At 31.9% G+C, this 17,770-nt stretch overlaps 1 protein-coding gene across 13 annotated transcripts in view; it reads left to right on the plus strand.

The window, feature by feature from the left end:
- Positions 1–17,770, plus strand: part of LOC105209123 (poly(rC)-binding protein 3) — a 211,830-nt gene that overhangs the window by 144,024 nt on the left and 50,036 nt on the right. For 11 of the 13 annotated variants that reach the window (XM_011179397.3, XM_011179333.3, XM_054228551.1 and 8 more), the window contains exon 2: positions 5,744–6,290. In XM_011179397.3, the coding sequence (XP_011177699.1) occupies positions 6,210–6,290 (81 nt within the window). In that variant the 5' untranslated portion in view covers positions 5,744–6,209. Of the gene's footprint in view, positions 1–3,364; positions 3,656–5,743; positions 6,291–17,770 lie in introns of all 13 variants that reach the window. The other 2 variants (XM_054228549.1, XM_054228550.1) reach the window with 1 other exon arrangement.

A 17,770-nucleotide genomic window follows, 5' to 3' on the forward strand; every position in this document is an offset into this window, starting at 1 on the left:
CTTCCTATTAACTTACATGTAATTCATTTTCTTTTTATATATTTATTTCTTTTAACACTGTCATTCCACATTCACTTTGTACCTCTATTCTTTTTATTTCATCATTTCACATTTGCATTCCTTTAATCTATTCATAGAGCAAGTACAGTGTGCGTTCGAGTATTTTGTACTTGTACTTGTTGCAATGCATTAACGCCAGGAAGTGTGAAAAGCAAGCGTCGGTATTTTACTATTAATGTTAGTTCTTTTCATGATAGAGACTAGCATATGTGCACAACTACATTACTTAGTTAATGACAGGATTTGTGTTTAAAGCACTCACTAAATTTTTACTATTTTAAAAGCAATTGGTAAGGAAGGAACCTAAATTTTTTAGAAAATACATTGTTTGGTAGCATCAAAGCGATTGTTTTTGTGTTGCAATTACTCTTGAGAACCTTTTAAGGTATTTCCTTCATAGATTTTTGAAATAAAATAAGGTCAAAGCTAAGGCACACTCATCTAAATTTCATAGTAATCTCAAAATTCAGCCCTTTGTCAAAATTGCACTTTCGATATACGAGTTTTAATAAGTTAACATGCCAAGATATGCTTAAACCTTCATGAAGATATTAGCTATCGAAATAATAGAAATTTTTATAAATTTACATTTATTGCAAATATATATTTACAGTTTTTGAAAAAATTTTGTCATGTTTTACTATAGATTTAGGTCATAAAATTGGATAGAAATTTCCTACATAGAAAATATTGTACAAAATTGAAAAAAAAAAAAATGGTATCAGTGTTAAAATCTTAATTAAGAATTACTATGCGCTTGTTATTTTTTATAAAATTTCTCATATATCTGTAAGTACGAGAATTAGTTATACTTGTTCTATACAAATTAAAGACAAATCCTCATTCAAACCTTGAAATGTTAATTTCTGAAAATATTACTGTCTGAGCGCCAAAAAATACAAGCTTTTTGGTACTGAAATTTTGAAATTGGATATCCTTGTTCATCGTAGTTCTTAACAATCCTGTAAATATAGTTTCAAATTAGAGAATACTTATTTATTTAATAAATTGCATAGCGAGGATAGTTCTCAAACAATTATCTAGTCGGAAGCTACTATAGAGGACTACAATAGTTGTCATGACAGTCGAGTTGGACCAAAAATATTGGGTTAGCATTGAGCGGTAGCGATTCCCATTCACATAAACGTGCCGGTCTTGATCAAGAACATAAAAAGTACGGCCAATAAGTGTGGCATCCATTCAGCCAAAAATGAGCCTACCATAAATTGAACGTAGCGCTCTTATAGTTGAGACCACTGACTCCGAATTTCGGTAGTAAATGTTAATAATTTCGACTCGTTGTTGGATCGTATATCTTTCCATGATGAAATGACAAACCCTCCCGAAGAGAAATGTCAAAAGAGCTGTCTCTATCCGTCTACTTTTATAGCGTCCCTTTTGAAAAACGCTTTACAGTAACCTCATTGAGGACTGTTAATATCTGATTGTCGTTTAGATTGGACATCAATTTCAAATTAATAATGATTGAATTTCTTCTAAGAAAGCTTCCTTAAAATTGGATTGCAGTATTACCTGGAAGAACACAGATCAGTTTGGAAACATTATATTGCTCTAGACGTTCTCTCGCCTTTAGAGGAATGAACTAGTTATTAAATAAATTTATAAATTTCTGATTTGTAATAAAATATTGTGTTAACCCTTTCATGCCCAATGTTGCCTATAGGCAAAAAATTTCATGAGAAAAGGGTTTAGTTTATTTATAATAAATTAATTTGTGCCAATAAGCAACGTCATATAAGTAATGAACCAACATACATAGGACTTTGAAATTTTTATCACTTCATATTTGAGTTAAGACTAAGATATGTCTGTCCTAAACAAATGCTAGCTCCGCTCATTTTTATTCGGGCATGAGAGGGTTAAGAATGTATTTTCCACTTTGTACGTCTTACAGCCGGTTTTACGAAACAAATGTAAGTGAAAAATAATTAATTTCAGTTTCACCATTTGACTTAATTTTTATTTAAATGGTCACGCTTTGTCATTTAATTTTTATTAACAGGAAACTTAAGTGCAAAGTTATATAAAAATAAAAATTAAAATTAAATGGAACTTAATTTTCAATTACAAAAATTCGTGAAACCGGCTGTTAATCATTCATAAAAACTATAATTAAACTACTTTCAACATTTTTTTTTATATTTAAAAGTCCGAAGTAGAAATCAATGACTTTATTGCTGATAAATATTCTACTGAAAGATCTCACCTCTTTCTCGTATTTGATCCTTATATAGAAAAATCTGAAAAAATCTTAAATTTTTATCATTTTATTATATTCTCCATAAAATCGTATCCATTTTTTATTTGAGATTATCGACTGGTTTTTGGAAGTTTATATGAAATAACAGAATCTGAAAAAGAAGTTAGACAAAAATTAAACAAATAGTGGATTAAATTTCTTATTATGGAAAATAATATAATAAGTAATTTTAATTCCTAAAAATCCAACTAAGTTAGCTTGAGTCACTTTAGTCACAGCTATAAATAGTTTCGATTCTCATAAATCAAAAATTTTGTGGAATTTATGTGACATAAGTAAAATAATGTTTTATAAGAGGGATTTACTATATAATAATTGTCCAACAACAATGTTTGCATAAATTTATTGTGGATTAAACAAAGCACAGAAATTTTATGTATTTATATACATATAGACATAAATATTTTGTCGTTTTATCTGCTCATCAATTTCGTGCTAATCTTCTTCGCTTTTCTATAGAATTTCCTTTGATATGCCGGAAGCATTTGCAAATTCAAGCGATTTGATCATTTCCTTGCTACTAACTGCAACAACAGTAGCAAACATTAGCTAGCTAGCTAGCTACTAATGCCTAGAACATGTCTACAGTGCTTTAAATTAATTATGTGCCAAAAGCAAAGGCGACAACAACAACAAACAGTGAATGCTGAAAGCATTTCCACCGAAAAAAGATTGCAAGCGAGGCGAATGGATGTGTTGTGTGTGAATGCTTTTCAGTTTCTAGGTGTGTTAGTGAATGTTTCTGTGTGTGTGTTTGTATGTTGGTGAGTGTTGCCAAATTACAAACGACCTTTTTACACGTTACATTTACCCCACTCAGTTCATGAGGGTCTGCTTCTGCTTCCTTTTCTGTTTCTCATATTTATTTTAGCAACAGAAATTAATCTGTTCATAGTTGACATTTTGACAGTACATATTTGCAGTGCAAAAATATTTAATTTATTTTTGTTCTTGTTGTATTATTAGCAATTAATTATCACTAATGAGTCGCTGTCTAACTGACATTTCTTTGTTTGTTTGCAGGATTTTTGAAGCATTTCACTGCGCGCTGCTCACGGTCGTACGTACAGGCGGACGGACGTAGCAACACAGCGTCGTCATCTTCGCTGCTTGTGTTTCTGTGTGTTGGTGTGTATTGACGCGCTTAACCGCAGCAGAGCTACTCAATACACAACAACAACACAGCGTTGTAGATTTTCACACAACATTTATTCTGCTCTACCAGCCAGCGGAGTCAGTCGTTAGTCGCATCGTGCATTGAGCGTGTCGAGGGCAATAAAAGTGGCGTTGTCAGCAGCAATAACAACAAAAAGAGTAACAAAAGCAACAACAGCAAGCAGCAAGTTCAAATAAATGCGAGCAACAAAACGAAATTACTACGCTTAATGATTAACTGATAACAAGCCGCGCTAGTCGGCAAAGTGTAGCGTTTTTTAATTTTTTTCTGTTGTTGTTGTGCTTTTTTTTACTATAGCGCACCCCTCGCAAGTTCAATCAACCGCAAGGCAGCCAAGCGCCCAACCAATTGACCATTAAATAAATAGAAAAAAGAAAGAAAAATAATAACAATACAAATACAACAACAACAACAGCACATAAAACACAATAGTGGCAACAGCAATAGCAACAACAATAGCAACAATCATTAGTGTATAATAAAAAAGCGTGCAACAAATGCGAGCAAAGTGATTAATGTGCAGTTTTATAATAAAAAAAATGAATTATCAGACCATTTGAAGTTAAAGTAAATACGAGAGAAAAACAACAAAAAAAATATAAAAAAACACAAATCAAACAGCCGATACCGCATTAAGTTAAATGAAAGCACACACACATACATACATATAATATTACATATTAGTGACTGTGTGGCAGAACGCTTACCAAGCAAAACCGCTAAAAGACGGACCCAACAATTAATTAATGCATTAACTAATTAACTGTGTTTCATTGTTGTTATAACGTTAAACGATATATAAACAGAGATGCAAACATACATAGGGACATATATATAAATTTGCAATTACAAAAAATATAAAATAAAAAAATTTAAATAAAATAAAATAAAAAATTTAATAAAAAAATGTTAATAAATCAGATTTAAATGCAAATAAAATTAAATTAAAAAAAATATAAAATAAAAAAATTTTATAAACAAAAATTTTAATAAAAAACTTTTAATAAAAAAAAATTATAAATAAATCAAATTTAAATACAAAAATATAAAATAAAAAAAGATTAATACAAAAACGTATTAAAAAAAAATTTAAATACAAATAAAATTAAATAAAAAAAATTAAAAAATATAAAATAAAATAATTTTATAAACAAAAATTTTAATAAAGAAATTGAAAAAAAATTTAAGTAAATCAAAATTAAATACAAAAAAAATTAAATTTAAAAAAATATAAAATAAAAAAATTTTAATAAATCATATTTAAATACAAATAAAATTAAATTAAAAAAATATATAAAATAAAAAAATTTAATAAAAAACATTTAATAATAAAAGTTATAAATAAATCAAATTTAAATATAAAAAAATGTTAATAAATCAAATTTAAATACAAATAAAATTGAATTAAAAAAAAAATATGAAATAAAAAAATTTTATAAACAAAAGTTTTAATGAAAAATTTTAATAAAAATATTTAATAAAAAAATTTTAATAAATCAAATTTAAATACAAATAAAATTAAATTAAAAAAAATATAAAATAAAAAATTTTAATAAAAAAATTATAAATAAATCAAATTTAAATACAAAAATATAAAATAAAAAAGGTTAATAAAAAAATGTATTAAAAAAAATTTAAATACAAATAAAAAAAAAATAAAAAAATATAAAATATAAATTTATAAACAAAAATTTTAATAAAAAAATTGAAAAAAAAATTTAAGTAAATCAAATTTAAATCCAAAAAAAAAAATTAAATTAAAAAAATATGAAATATAAAAAATTTAATAAAAAAAAAATATGAAATAAAAAAATTTTATAAACAAAACTTTTAATAAAAAAATTTAATAAAAAACACTTAATAAAAAAAATTATAAATAAATCAAATTTAAATACAAATAAAATTAAATAAAAAAATTGAAAAATATAAAATAAAAGAATTTTATAAACAAAAATTTTAATAAAAAAATTTAAATAAAAAATTTTAATAAAAAAATTTAAGTAAATCAAATTTAAATACAAAAAAATTAAATAAAAAAAAAATAAAAAATATAAAATAGAAAAAATTTAAATACAAAAAAATAAATAAAAAAAATTAAAAAATATAAAATAAAAAAATTGTATAAACAAAAATTTTAATAAAAAAATTTAAATAAAAAATTTTTAAATAAATCAATTTCAAATAAAAAACAATAATAATAATATTTTCTACTATAAATTTTGCAGGTATACACAATATTATTACAGCAAGTACATTAAAAGTGTGTAATAAAAGCGCGAAAAAAAGTGGCGTGAAGTGCAGCAATTAAATAAAGAAAAGTAAAATAAAAGCAAAAAGTTTATTAAAAATAAGCCAGTAACTTGTAAAAAACGGAAATCTCAATAAATAGCAACGCGCGCACACACACCACCCTCTCTCTCACTCACTCTCTTTCACACACCGCCGCTATTAAGGCAGCTCCAGTTAAGGCGCCAGCAGCAGTACATGTGTGTGTGAGTGCTGCAAGTGCAAATTTGCGCTAGTGTGTGTATTTGAAAAGCAAGCGAATTTAAGTGTAGCGCAAGAAAAAAGAAAAGAAAAATAAGAAAAACATAGTAAATCATAGCAAAATTACAACCGCAAATACCGCAGCATACAAGAAGGTAATCAACAATAACAGCAATAACAACAGTAACAACAACAACAACAAATATGGAAGACAATAACACAAGTACGCCAATGAAAACCGACGAATCAGTCACATTAACAATAAGGCTGATAATGCAAGGCAAGGTAAGTGTCGAATGAAAAGCTTAAATATAACTGTATATATGTATATACACCCTTTTACTTACATCTGCTTTTAGTATATCGAGATATGCTAAGTATCAAATTAAATTTCTTTGCGAAGTAGTAATGTTCAGTGAAGTAGAAAATATGGTGAAGGTTGGAATATTGGTAATTGAGATTATCAATTTGTTGTAATGTTGATGTAGAAAGCTGCTGAAGCGCTTCGATATTCGTACGAAGTTCATCAATCGTCGCTGGCTTGTTGGCATAGGCCATAGACTTGACGTAGCTCTATAGGAAATAGTCTAACGGCGTTAAATCGCACGACCGATTGTGACATTCGATGTGTGGCTTGTGGCGCCATCATGTTGGAACCACATATTGTCCAAGTCCATATAATCTAATTCGGGATAAAAATATTCGATTATCATTAAACGGTAGCGATTCCCATATACAGTAACGTGCCGGTTTTGATTATCACGGAATAAGTGCGGCCAATGACGACGCCGCCGACCAATAAGCCGCACCAAACCGTAATTTTTTCGGGATGCAGTGGTGACTCATGGAGTACATGTGGATTGCTGCCTGACCAATAACGCATATTTTGCTTTATGACAAAACCATTCAGCTAGAAATGAGGCTCATCGCTGAAGTTGATTTTTCGTTGAAAATCCGTATCATTTTAAGTTGTTGCTCAGCCAGAATTCACGAACCTACGACGATACTGGTGGTCAAGCGGCTTCAGTTCTTGCGTCAATTTTATCTTGCAAGGTTATAGGCCAAGATCTTTTCGCAAAGTTCGCCCTAATGACGTCACAGAGATGTCCAAAGCTTAAGAGACTGATTTGGTCTTCCTCAATTGATAATACTCTTGAAACTACGGGCACTTCGTTGTCTCACTCGTACGGGAACATTTTGTACTGTGCCTGTGGATTCAAATACTTCCACTAGAGGACCAATTGTTGATTTGACAGGACAATTACGACGACCGCAAATTGGACGTAGCGCTCTTAAAGTTGAGACTACTGACTCCGATTTTCGGTAGTAAATATTAATGATTTCGACTCATTGTTGGATCGTATATCTTTCAATGATGAAATGTCAAACCTTACTGGAAGAGAAATGTCAAAAGAGCGAAAAAATATGACGTCGTTTGCTGCACCCTACCGGTCCACTTTTGTAGCATCACTTTTGAAAACCCCTTTACTTGTCAGTAGAAGATTATATAAAAAGTTCGCACGATGGTTTGAGGTTACATAGACTATTTTTTGTGGAAAAAATCACATTTTTGTTTTGTTTTTTGTAACCTAGTTAATAACCTACAAACCATCAGATCTGTCTGAAACAAAATATTTGAAAAAATGTACATACCCGACTTGAAATTACCTGCCAATTTCAGCTGTAATTATATAAATAGTTGGAACTTCATGTGAATTTGACAATTTGAATATAAAATAGATACAATTTTCTGTACCTTTGTCTCGAAACTCATTACATGCCACACTTTCTCTGATTAACCTCATGTGTAGAACATAATGTATTCAAGTTCTCTAGACCAAATTCTTGGATCTTGGTCAACTTGATATATAATGAAATCTTGAAAAATATCAATTTGGTTTGGAACATACCGAGTCACTCGTGCAAAGTGAAGTAATAGTTCATCCGCATGGGTCGAATTATATTTTAGTAGTCTTGGAACGCTATAATTGAAAGATAAACTATATCCTCAAACAGCATTTAATGTGATGATATTCAATTAAAATATATACATTACTATATACCTATCAAAATCACTGGATTTATATGTTTTGGACGATATTTTGTCTATTAGTGTTCAAAAACTGAATTTTTAGGTTGTTTAGGTTTAGGTTTCTAAAGCTAAAAAGAGCCGCTCATAGTAGATATTTCAATCACTAGCAAAGTAATGAACTTAAAGAGTTCAGTACCTTGCTGAGAAAGCTTTTTAAGAAACAGTTTTGGGAAAGAATATTTATAGAAATCGTCTCAAACATAAAAATTAAATATTTTTCTCTGAAATCTTTAAAAAAAAATTGAAAATTATTTACAGTCATTGGAAATTTTATGAAATTTTTCGGCTCTAAATTTTCATTGCTTTTATATTTTTAGTATAAAATACACTTCTTTCAGCTTTCGTCTTTTCACTTCTAGACTGCTATTGCCATTTATTTTCATTAAATTTGCTATGAACGATTTATTTAGATTAATGCATCCGAAATGCCTTAAAATGATCAATGATAGCAAAGAACTTATTTTTATATACAGCACGTAGATTTACAGACAAAAAGACATACTCTGAAGTAGATGTGGCATGAGCCATGTAGGAAATTTTGAATTCCAATGGTTAAATGTGGTATAAGGGTTTTTGTACTTGATTAAGCTCTGTTTAGAAGACAGTTAGGATCTCTAGCTGTATTTGAAGATTCCCTCGTTCTTAGAACTCCTTTATATTAACCTCACATTTATTCGCTCAATATTTTTCAACTCCATATACTCAGAAAACCTTTTATGGGTCTACAACTTTTGCAGTTTTCAATAGATGTCTCTAGGGTAAAGCATTGGTAGATTAAATCGATTTTTTTTATATCGATCTTGGACTTTTGTGTCAACATTAACCCAACAAAATATTTGAGAGATCTGTTTGCTTCCCAAACTTATTCTCAACTGAAAATGTCACTTTGTGAGCCGAATTCTCGACATTTGCCGGATATATTTCTTTTCTTTTTTAATTCCAAGAAAAGTGCGGCTGAGGCTTATCGACATTTGTAACCGTTTTTATACAAAAAAAAATTAAATTTACAAAAAATGGCGGAAGCAAAGTCGTAGACCTAATACAATATGAAATTTTAGTCTCTCTCAAATATTTCCTACTGGGTCTCTATCAGCCATTGGTCAGTTACTGTGCTAATGTATTTGTTATCTGCGCTCTATCTAATGGAAATAGTGTTTATCGTTGTATTAGTTGAATTATTTGTGTCCTCGCGTTGCACACATAACTTGAGTGGCTGCCAAAAACACAATTATTCTTAGGCCCTCGCCGTACCTCTGTCTGTTTAAATACTTGTAGATACGTGCAACAAACTGCTAGTTGTTGTTGTTGTGCATGACATGTGAACGCAATTGCAGTGCAGCGGTCGATGTCGTTGACGTGTTGTCGACAATATTAGGACACAAACGCAAGCGACGGTATAGAAGGGTGTACATACATATAAGGAGACAAGCAATACATATTTGGCGCGTCGTCGATGCCTTGTAAAAATTACATTTCGAGCTTACTGTTTGCATTTTTTTGTTGCTATTTTTGTTCTTTTTTATTTTTATTCTCTGTATGTTAAGAATTGTTATTTTTTTTACTGTAATTCGAAAACCATGCCGTTGCAGCCAGTCGACCACAAATCGATGGGACCACATAAATTGTGCGTCATGTCCACTTTGTGCCGTCAGCGAGCCAGCCATTACACCTGTCGCTGTGTGTTTCAAATGTCATTTCAAAATATTTGTACATGTTGCAAAATCAAATTCACTGAAATCTACGCTAATGTAATTTTCGTTGTAGGGTTAATTAAAATTTCGCAGACAAAACACGAAGATTTACATACATTCCTCAAATATAAATTATTTGAAAATAAAATTTGTTGCAGAAATGTGTTTCTCTAGTAACGGATTACAATATCAAAATAAATTTGAAAATATTTATTTATAGTCCAAGCTACTTTTAAGAATATAAATCCTCTTATAGTACATAGAAATAAGTTCTGTGGGCTTAAAAATAATCATGACAGCAATAAATATCGAAAACAGGTTACATATTAAGTAGTATGTAAGAGAAGCCTACTTTAGAGAGCACGCAAGAATTAGCTGCTTAGCATACATTTAGGGTTATGTGATAATAGAAACATATGTATATTATACCTGTTGGTCCACCAACTTTGTCAACAGTGTTTCATCATTAGAGGTAGTTGAATTGCTCAAGTTCTCTTAAGGATTGACCGATCAATAAATTATTGTAAATTACTGAAGATTAATGCCTTTCAAGTCGTGGTGTTCTGCAAAAAAGATATCAAGTTGAAGTCGGAAAAAAGTTGTCCAAGTTGAAAGTTTTCTGGACCTATAATTTTGTTTCAGAAGACATATAGAAAGAGGTCGGAGAAGTGATGCTTGCCTAGAAAGTACCTACAAGAGACAGTGCTCAGTCACTATTTGCACTAAGAATGCCTCCCTGCACCTTTTTGATTTCCAAACCTCGAATTTTTGTCCTGGAAAACTACATTGATCTCCGGCAAGATCTAAAACATCTGTATGGGATATTGAATCAACGATTTTCATTGTTGTATAGATGTATTGGCTCAAAAGTACAGGAAATATGTTTACAAATTGGTCTATTTATTGCGATTGCGACGATAAATCTCTATATTATGCCCCACGATTCTAATCGGCTGGTTTTAAAAGCTTATATTTCGAATTTTGTTCTTTCTCTCTCCATCTCACTTTATTTATTTCTCTTTATCTTTTTGTCTCTCTCTCAGTTTCTCTATTCTCCTGTTCTCTCCGAGAAAATGATTTTTACACTTATTTACTTTTAATATTTTGGCTTAGTTTGGTTTCAAATTTAAAAAATGTAATTTTTGAAGTTATGGACGGTTTTAACAGCTTCTATTTCGAATAATAGAGCTGCTCTCAGCTAGTGGACGAAAACACCCCAAAGTGTTTGCAGATTTTGTACTTTCTCTATCCATCTCACTTTATTTCTCTCTCTTTTTCTTTTTGTCTCTCTCTCTCTATGTTTCTCTGTTCTCCCGTTCTCTCCGAGAAAATAATTTTTACACTTCTTTACTTTTAATATTTTTTCAAATTAAAAAATGTAATTTTGGAAGCTATGGAATTCGAGACATGAAGTACTGACATCTTAAATTTATGAAAAAAATAAACAGTGGCTTTAGCTAATAAATACAGTGGAACTTCTCTAAGTCGAATCACTATAATCCACAAAAAAACTTCGAGGTAGAGACACTTAGAGTTATAGAATTTTCATTAAAACATATAAATTTTCAAAAAGCTATAAAATATAGATTTATACACTGCTTATTTATTTACTTTGCAAAAATTTTTATGGACATACGTTAAAAGATGTTTTCTGTAATTTTGTTTGTTGCAGTTTGCTATTGTTTGGCTCTTGGCGTCTGTATCCCACGGCTTTGTTAAATAATTTCTGAAATCTATAAGTGTAATATCATATTTTTTGTTCGCCTCCGTACGATATAGAGGGACTGTTTTAAAATTCTGCTTAGATAGAAAAGTTTAAGTTTGTATTATGGTCTGACCAAAAATTTCGATTTATGGAAGGAAATTTGTATGAAAGTTGCCTTCTATTGCCACATCAAGAGTTCGAGTTATGGAGAACTTCGAGTTGTAGATTATCTTCTTCAACACCCTCACTTCATCATATTCAATAACTCAATATAATTGATAATATTGAAAAACAATTTCAAAAATGTCACTAAACAAAGTTTAATAAATGCCACCAAAACAACAACATCTACTATTTGCTCTTCGAGTTCAACGCAGTCCACTCTCCACATGCAGCGTCTCATAACGTCATAGTCAGTTTTACGCAAAAACACTTGTGTTAATAATTTTGCAAAGCCAACCCACAAGTCAGGCTCTGTGTCCATTAATTAAAACATGTGCTATTTAACAGCGGATGATAATTCATTCACCCATTCATATTTTTATTGCTTCTCTTCATTTGTTCATTATGATTAAAATCGACTTTTTTGTTTTATTTCGGCTGCCTTTTTGATGTTTTTCTTTCGAGATTATTATTATCTTTTTGCCATAAACCCGGCTTTGGGTTGGTTGCTGCTGCTGACACAGTTCAGAAACGCTGACTCGTACAACTGGTTTAGTAGCTGCGCGTCTTTTTGTCGTTTTGTTCGTTTAGTCAATTTTGTTGTTATACACCTTACCTTATTTGTAAGCCTCGCTTTGTGAACAGTTAAATAAACACGCTCATACATACAAACGGTTTGCTTGAATGGGCTGGGCAGCTTCGTTCGCTCACTTAGTCGGCATCATCAGCATTTTTCGCGCCATTAAACTGTATATTGATTTGCTCATAACAAATTATGTTGTACTATTTTAACGCTTGCATTATAAGCTAGTAACACTCATTCAAAATCGGCTTAGTCTAATAGGCCTATTAGTGTTGAGTTTTTAATATAATTCACCCTCCGGGTGGGCAAGTGCGTCATAATGACAAAAACTACAACTAAATTAGCACTTAATGTGACGTAGATTTTGTGCTATGAGCTCTGCGGTCTTGCGTTGTTGTCATAACGCCATTGACATGTGTCAGATAAATAATTCTTTGCTTAAATTTTATTGGTTGCGATTGCTGAAACGTGTGGAAACTTATGTAAAGTGTATTATAGCCTTGTTCTGAAAATTATTAATTTTAATTTATTAAATTTAAATGCATTTATGATTTTTATATTCTTTTGCTAAAAATTCTTTTGGGAAAAATTCTCAATATAGACTAACAAACTGATTGATAGATGGCGCTGAGGTCAAGTCATAATTCCGCATTTTTCATTAAATTTTGTTCACTTTCGAAATATATATTTCTTATACATCGCTACTTTTGTGCAGTTTGAGGGGTTAGGGGTAGTCAGAGACATAATATATTAGAATTTTATGTAATTTTTTTGGTATTAAATCATGGCATTTAAGTCACGAGAATTTAAAAAAAAAATATATAATTTCTAATTCATAGCTGTTTGTATTGACCCAGTTCCTAAAACTGGTCCTTACGCTGATAATCATAAGGCCTTGGAGAAACATCTAAAATCAATCGGATAAGAAAAATTATTTTTATAAATAGATAATTCTGGGCCTGATTGGTGTTTTTTTTTTCTTTTCAAAAATTAACGAAATGGTCTCAGGAATTTTATTTTCTAGATTTTCGAGAAAAAATCCATAGTTAATTGTTCCTAAAAAAATCGAAATTTTTGATAAAAGTCTTTCTATCAGGCTCAGAGGATTATTATGTAATCTAAAAGCTGTATAAATTTCATTAAAAGCTACTGAGCGGTTTTCGAGTTACTGAGTTCTCACCAGTTCAGAAAACATAGTTTTGAGAAAAACACATTTAAAGTTTCACACTAGCGTTTTGGAGTGCCCGAATATTCCAAAGATTTTAATATTTCTGAGCAAGGAAAACCTTAATGTTCCTTAATCCTCAAATTACAAAGAAATAGGGAAGAAACAGTCTTACTAAAAAGTAGTAGAGACTGAATTTTTTTGGCATCACAAACAAGCTATATCCTCAGGCTTCAAATACTTTATAGGTTAGATAATACTAATATTAAATCTATTATATTCAGTCCGGAGGATGTTCATTGTCGGACAATAATCTGTTGTATAAATTCTAGCTCGAATAAAACAATTTAACAAGAAATAAGAGGCTTCTCAAATGTCTCTAAGATTATTCAGAATGAAGAAAATGAAACCTATTCAGAAATATGAAAAATATTTCTAAATTCTTCCAGAATCTAAAACTTCGAGTATTGGCGTAGAAAATGCGATAGTTCACAAGAATAACCCTACTGAAACCTACGACTTGAAAAACAAATTTTTTTGACCCGATTTTTTCGACATTTTCGATTTTTTTAAAAATTGAAGTATTTTCATCAAAATTTTTGAAAATCCAAGCAGACACGGTAGTACATTGTATAAAGAAGATGAATACAAAATTTCAAAGGAATCGGTGCAGTAGAACTTGAGATATCATGTCAACCACCTCAAAAAAAGTAGTTTCGAGAAAAACGCGTTTAAAGTTTAGGAGACCGCTCGGCCGGCTCGGACGCCACGTCACAAAATCGGCTGTATCTCAGAAAATAAAACGAATTTTGAACAATCCTTCCAAGGTCATATTTTTTACAGTCTAAACTTTCAAAATATGCAAAAAAAAAATCGATTTTTTCAAAATACTAGACCAGAATACCCCTTTAATCTGGTTCTCAGAGATTACAAATTATAGCAACAGATTTAATAGGAGTTTCGGAAGAAGTAGTTTCTAAGTGATGCGGTAGTGAAGCATTCAGTTTTTGAGCAGTAGAAAGCATTATTCTTCGAACAGAATTGTCAAGTTAAAAAAGAAGTCTGTAAAATAAAATGAATCACGCTCTTTCTCGATTAAAGTTATCAGAAATTATCTGCAGACAAAAATTAAATATGAACTTCGGGAGATAAGCATACCAAGTGATGAGAAACCGATAGATCCTGTTCCAGATTTCCTTTCAGCATGTTATATCGAATAAAACATAAAAAAAACGGTAAGACGATATTTTCTAGAGAGTGTTGTCTCAGTATTGTTGAAATCAAAAAATGGCTGAGGCAAATGTGGTATAACCCCGCTAAAATTGGTCCCCAGCAAAGATATGGAATTTTACCGTATTTTTTAATTAAAGTAAGTAAGCATACAATTGCTCTGAGGCAGCTATTGACCATGCCCCAGTTAAATAATAACGTAAATTGTTTATCTGCTTCATATTATGTATACCTACAAGTACATCTGTTGCTTTCTTGTCAACAATAATGCATTTTTAGCAGCCCAATTATTGCGTACCTACTATATTTTACAATAACATCGTTTGCGCTCATTGCAAAACCTTTGCGAAAAATTGAACTTGTTTGCTAATTTAATTATAACAGAAAAATTTTCCTTGACTAACTTAATGAGTAACCGGCACGAAGACAGACGGACTGACTGCGTGCACAGCTAACTGATTGAGTGACTGAACAACTGGCGCGCAAAGTAGGTGCATATTTATGTACGTACACCTCTACAGTACATATTACCTACATTTGTTGTGCAATTTATTACGTTTTGGCGCAGATACTTTCCTATTTACACACATTATTTTGTGTGCGCCACAAAGTGCACCACTAAATCAAATGCATTTTCATATTTACATACAAATATAACAAACAGTTGTTGCTGTAGTTATACATATTTCTTCATAAACAGAATTTCACAAGCATAGAAACAGAAACAGAACAGAGAGATTGCTACACACTACCTGCCTGGCCTGCCACGAGATGAGTTGCAATAATAACAAATTATTATGGCTGGGCATGCATAATGCAAATTGCAACAATAGCAACAACAACAAAACAAAAACTAATAATAACAAGTACCAAAAACGAAAAAAAAACATAAACAGAAACAGAAATAGTGAAAACCTGCAAATGAAGACAAAGTGACTGACGTACAGTCCGCGCTGTAGTAACAAATCGACTGTAAAGTTTGCAGACCACGCCAGAAATACAAATTCATACAAATGTGCGCAAGTATGTAGCCTGAGGCGGGGCAGCGGGCGCGCTTTGAGGTGTTGCCAAGGCCCAGGCAACACAATGCTCATTATAATGTACTTATTGGCGCGTATATCTTAAAAAGATATATAGGTATATGTTTAACAATAGAAAATTTCAATACCTTTGTTTTTGGTTTGGCGGCTGTAACAAGTTTTGCAAGAAAGCAAAACAACGCGCCGGCACTGAAGTGGGGTAAGACAAGCATTGGTAGCGGCGCGGCTCATGCATTTTTAATTAGACAAACGGCGACAATAATGACGACCGTCAGGCAAATTGTAGAATTAGTGAGTGAGTGACACCTTTGCGCGCGCATTTGCAACAGCGCGCTGTTACCGTCGCGGTGGTTGCATGTTCGAATGACACAAAAGCACAGAAAAACTCAAAATAAAATAAAAATAGAAAAAGGCGCGCGCGCTGTCTACAACTACGTACTAACAATAACAATGCAGCGCGGAAAAAAGTTACAGAAACAGCAAACAGAATAATGAGAAAAGGCAAAGAAAAAGAAACCACGACGCAAAAGCGCAGCGAACGACCCAAAACTACTATAGTCATGATATGCACTTGACTGAAACTAATTAACCAAAGTGTACAAATAAATTCAATTAACAATAATATGAGTGAAGAGCGAGAGCGCGCGCGCTTTGCAACTGCAAGCGATTGAGGCGCGCGCCTGCATGCACGGCAGAAGAATGAGGCGCGCCAGGCGGCGGCGACGCGCTTAAGGCGCAACGCGGCCCTACGCGACCAAAAAAAGTAGCGCAGCGCGCACTGAATTGAATTGTAAGTTGTGCCGTTGACTAAAAGCGAAAAGAAAATCAAAATGCTCGAACAGAGTCTGCAAGCATGTCAAGTGAGGCGCGAGCGCGGTGGGTGAAAAATTCACACAATAGCGCCTACGGCGGCAGGGCAACATGACAGGAACAGCCGTCGTCGTCGTCGCGCGGTTAGGCAGGACGACGTTGTATAACCTTACGAAGGCGGCTGATCGTTGAACTGACGCGTATGCGGTGAGGCGCGCAGGAACGAAAGAGAGTTAGAGAGAGTGAGAGCGCTGGAGGCTGCTGTATAGCTAAAGCGCTTCATCCAGGACAGCAACAGTCGCGGCCAAGCGTCGCAAAACATTGTTTAAACTACATTTTTCTTTGATATTTTTCAACCTGCTACCCCACTCCTCTCTACTGCTTGGCATCTTCAGCGTTTTTCCAACCTTCTCGAACTACTTGCAAATCTTCAGCGTCTCTGCCATTGTCAATTCAACAAGCAGTTGCATGAAAGCTTAAATTGCTTTTGGCTGCACTCACACACAGTAAATGAAACCAATGTAATTTCATTCGAAAGTTATCTGTGAAAATTTCAAAAGTTTCTGTTTTACTTTTTTATTTTAATTTTTTTTACTTATTTTTTTGTTTTTGTCATGGAAAACTTATAGGAAATTACTACGTTCTCACTAACTCTTCGCGGTCTTCATCAATTTTGGTGTTGGTGTTGAGGCGTAATGCTGTTATAATTGTTGAATCGAAAATAAAATTTCCTATTTAGATTAGAATGCAAATATAGGCTAGGATTTTATCTCATAAATTGCTTGTGAGAGCACCAAGTTTAAATTTTTCTCTCTCAGTCTCTGTTTCTCTCACTCTCGTTCATATGACATGATGTAGCCTTAGCGAAATAGTGATTTTCCAAAACACTCTCGGGACTCTCCAACCAAGGTTTTGTGGGTATCGAAATTACGCAATATCAACTGATCAACTGATCGATAGGTGGCGCTGTGGTCAAATAGTAATGAACTCCACATTATTCGTTGATTTGTGATCACTATCTGAGTACATATTTCTTTTGTGGTTTTGTGGAACTCATAATAGGTTTCCAACCGAAAAAACCAGAGATCTCAGTTTGCGAAAATTTTTAAAACCCCAGTTTAAATCATTGTAAAGAAGGTGAATTGTCATGCATTACTTCAGCTCTGATTTTAATTGCAACTAATCTCCAGTTATTACAACCGCTTTACGTGAAAACGATTCAAGTCCCTTTAAACAATTTTTATTATTTTTTATTTCTTTCTTTATATATTTTTTTATTTTTTTTTT

The sequence above is a fragment of the Zeugodacus cucurbitae genome, chromosome 4 (assembly GCF_028554725.1).
Source record: "Zeugodacus cucurbitae isolate PBARC_wt_2022May chromosome 4, idZeuCucr1.2, whole genome shotgun sequence".
Lineage (NCBI taxonomy): Eukaryota > Metazoa > Arthropoda > Insecta > Diptera > Tephritidae > Zeugodacus > Zeugodacus cucurbitae.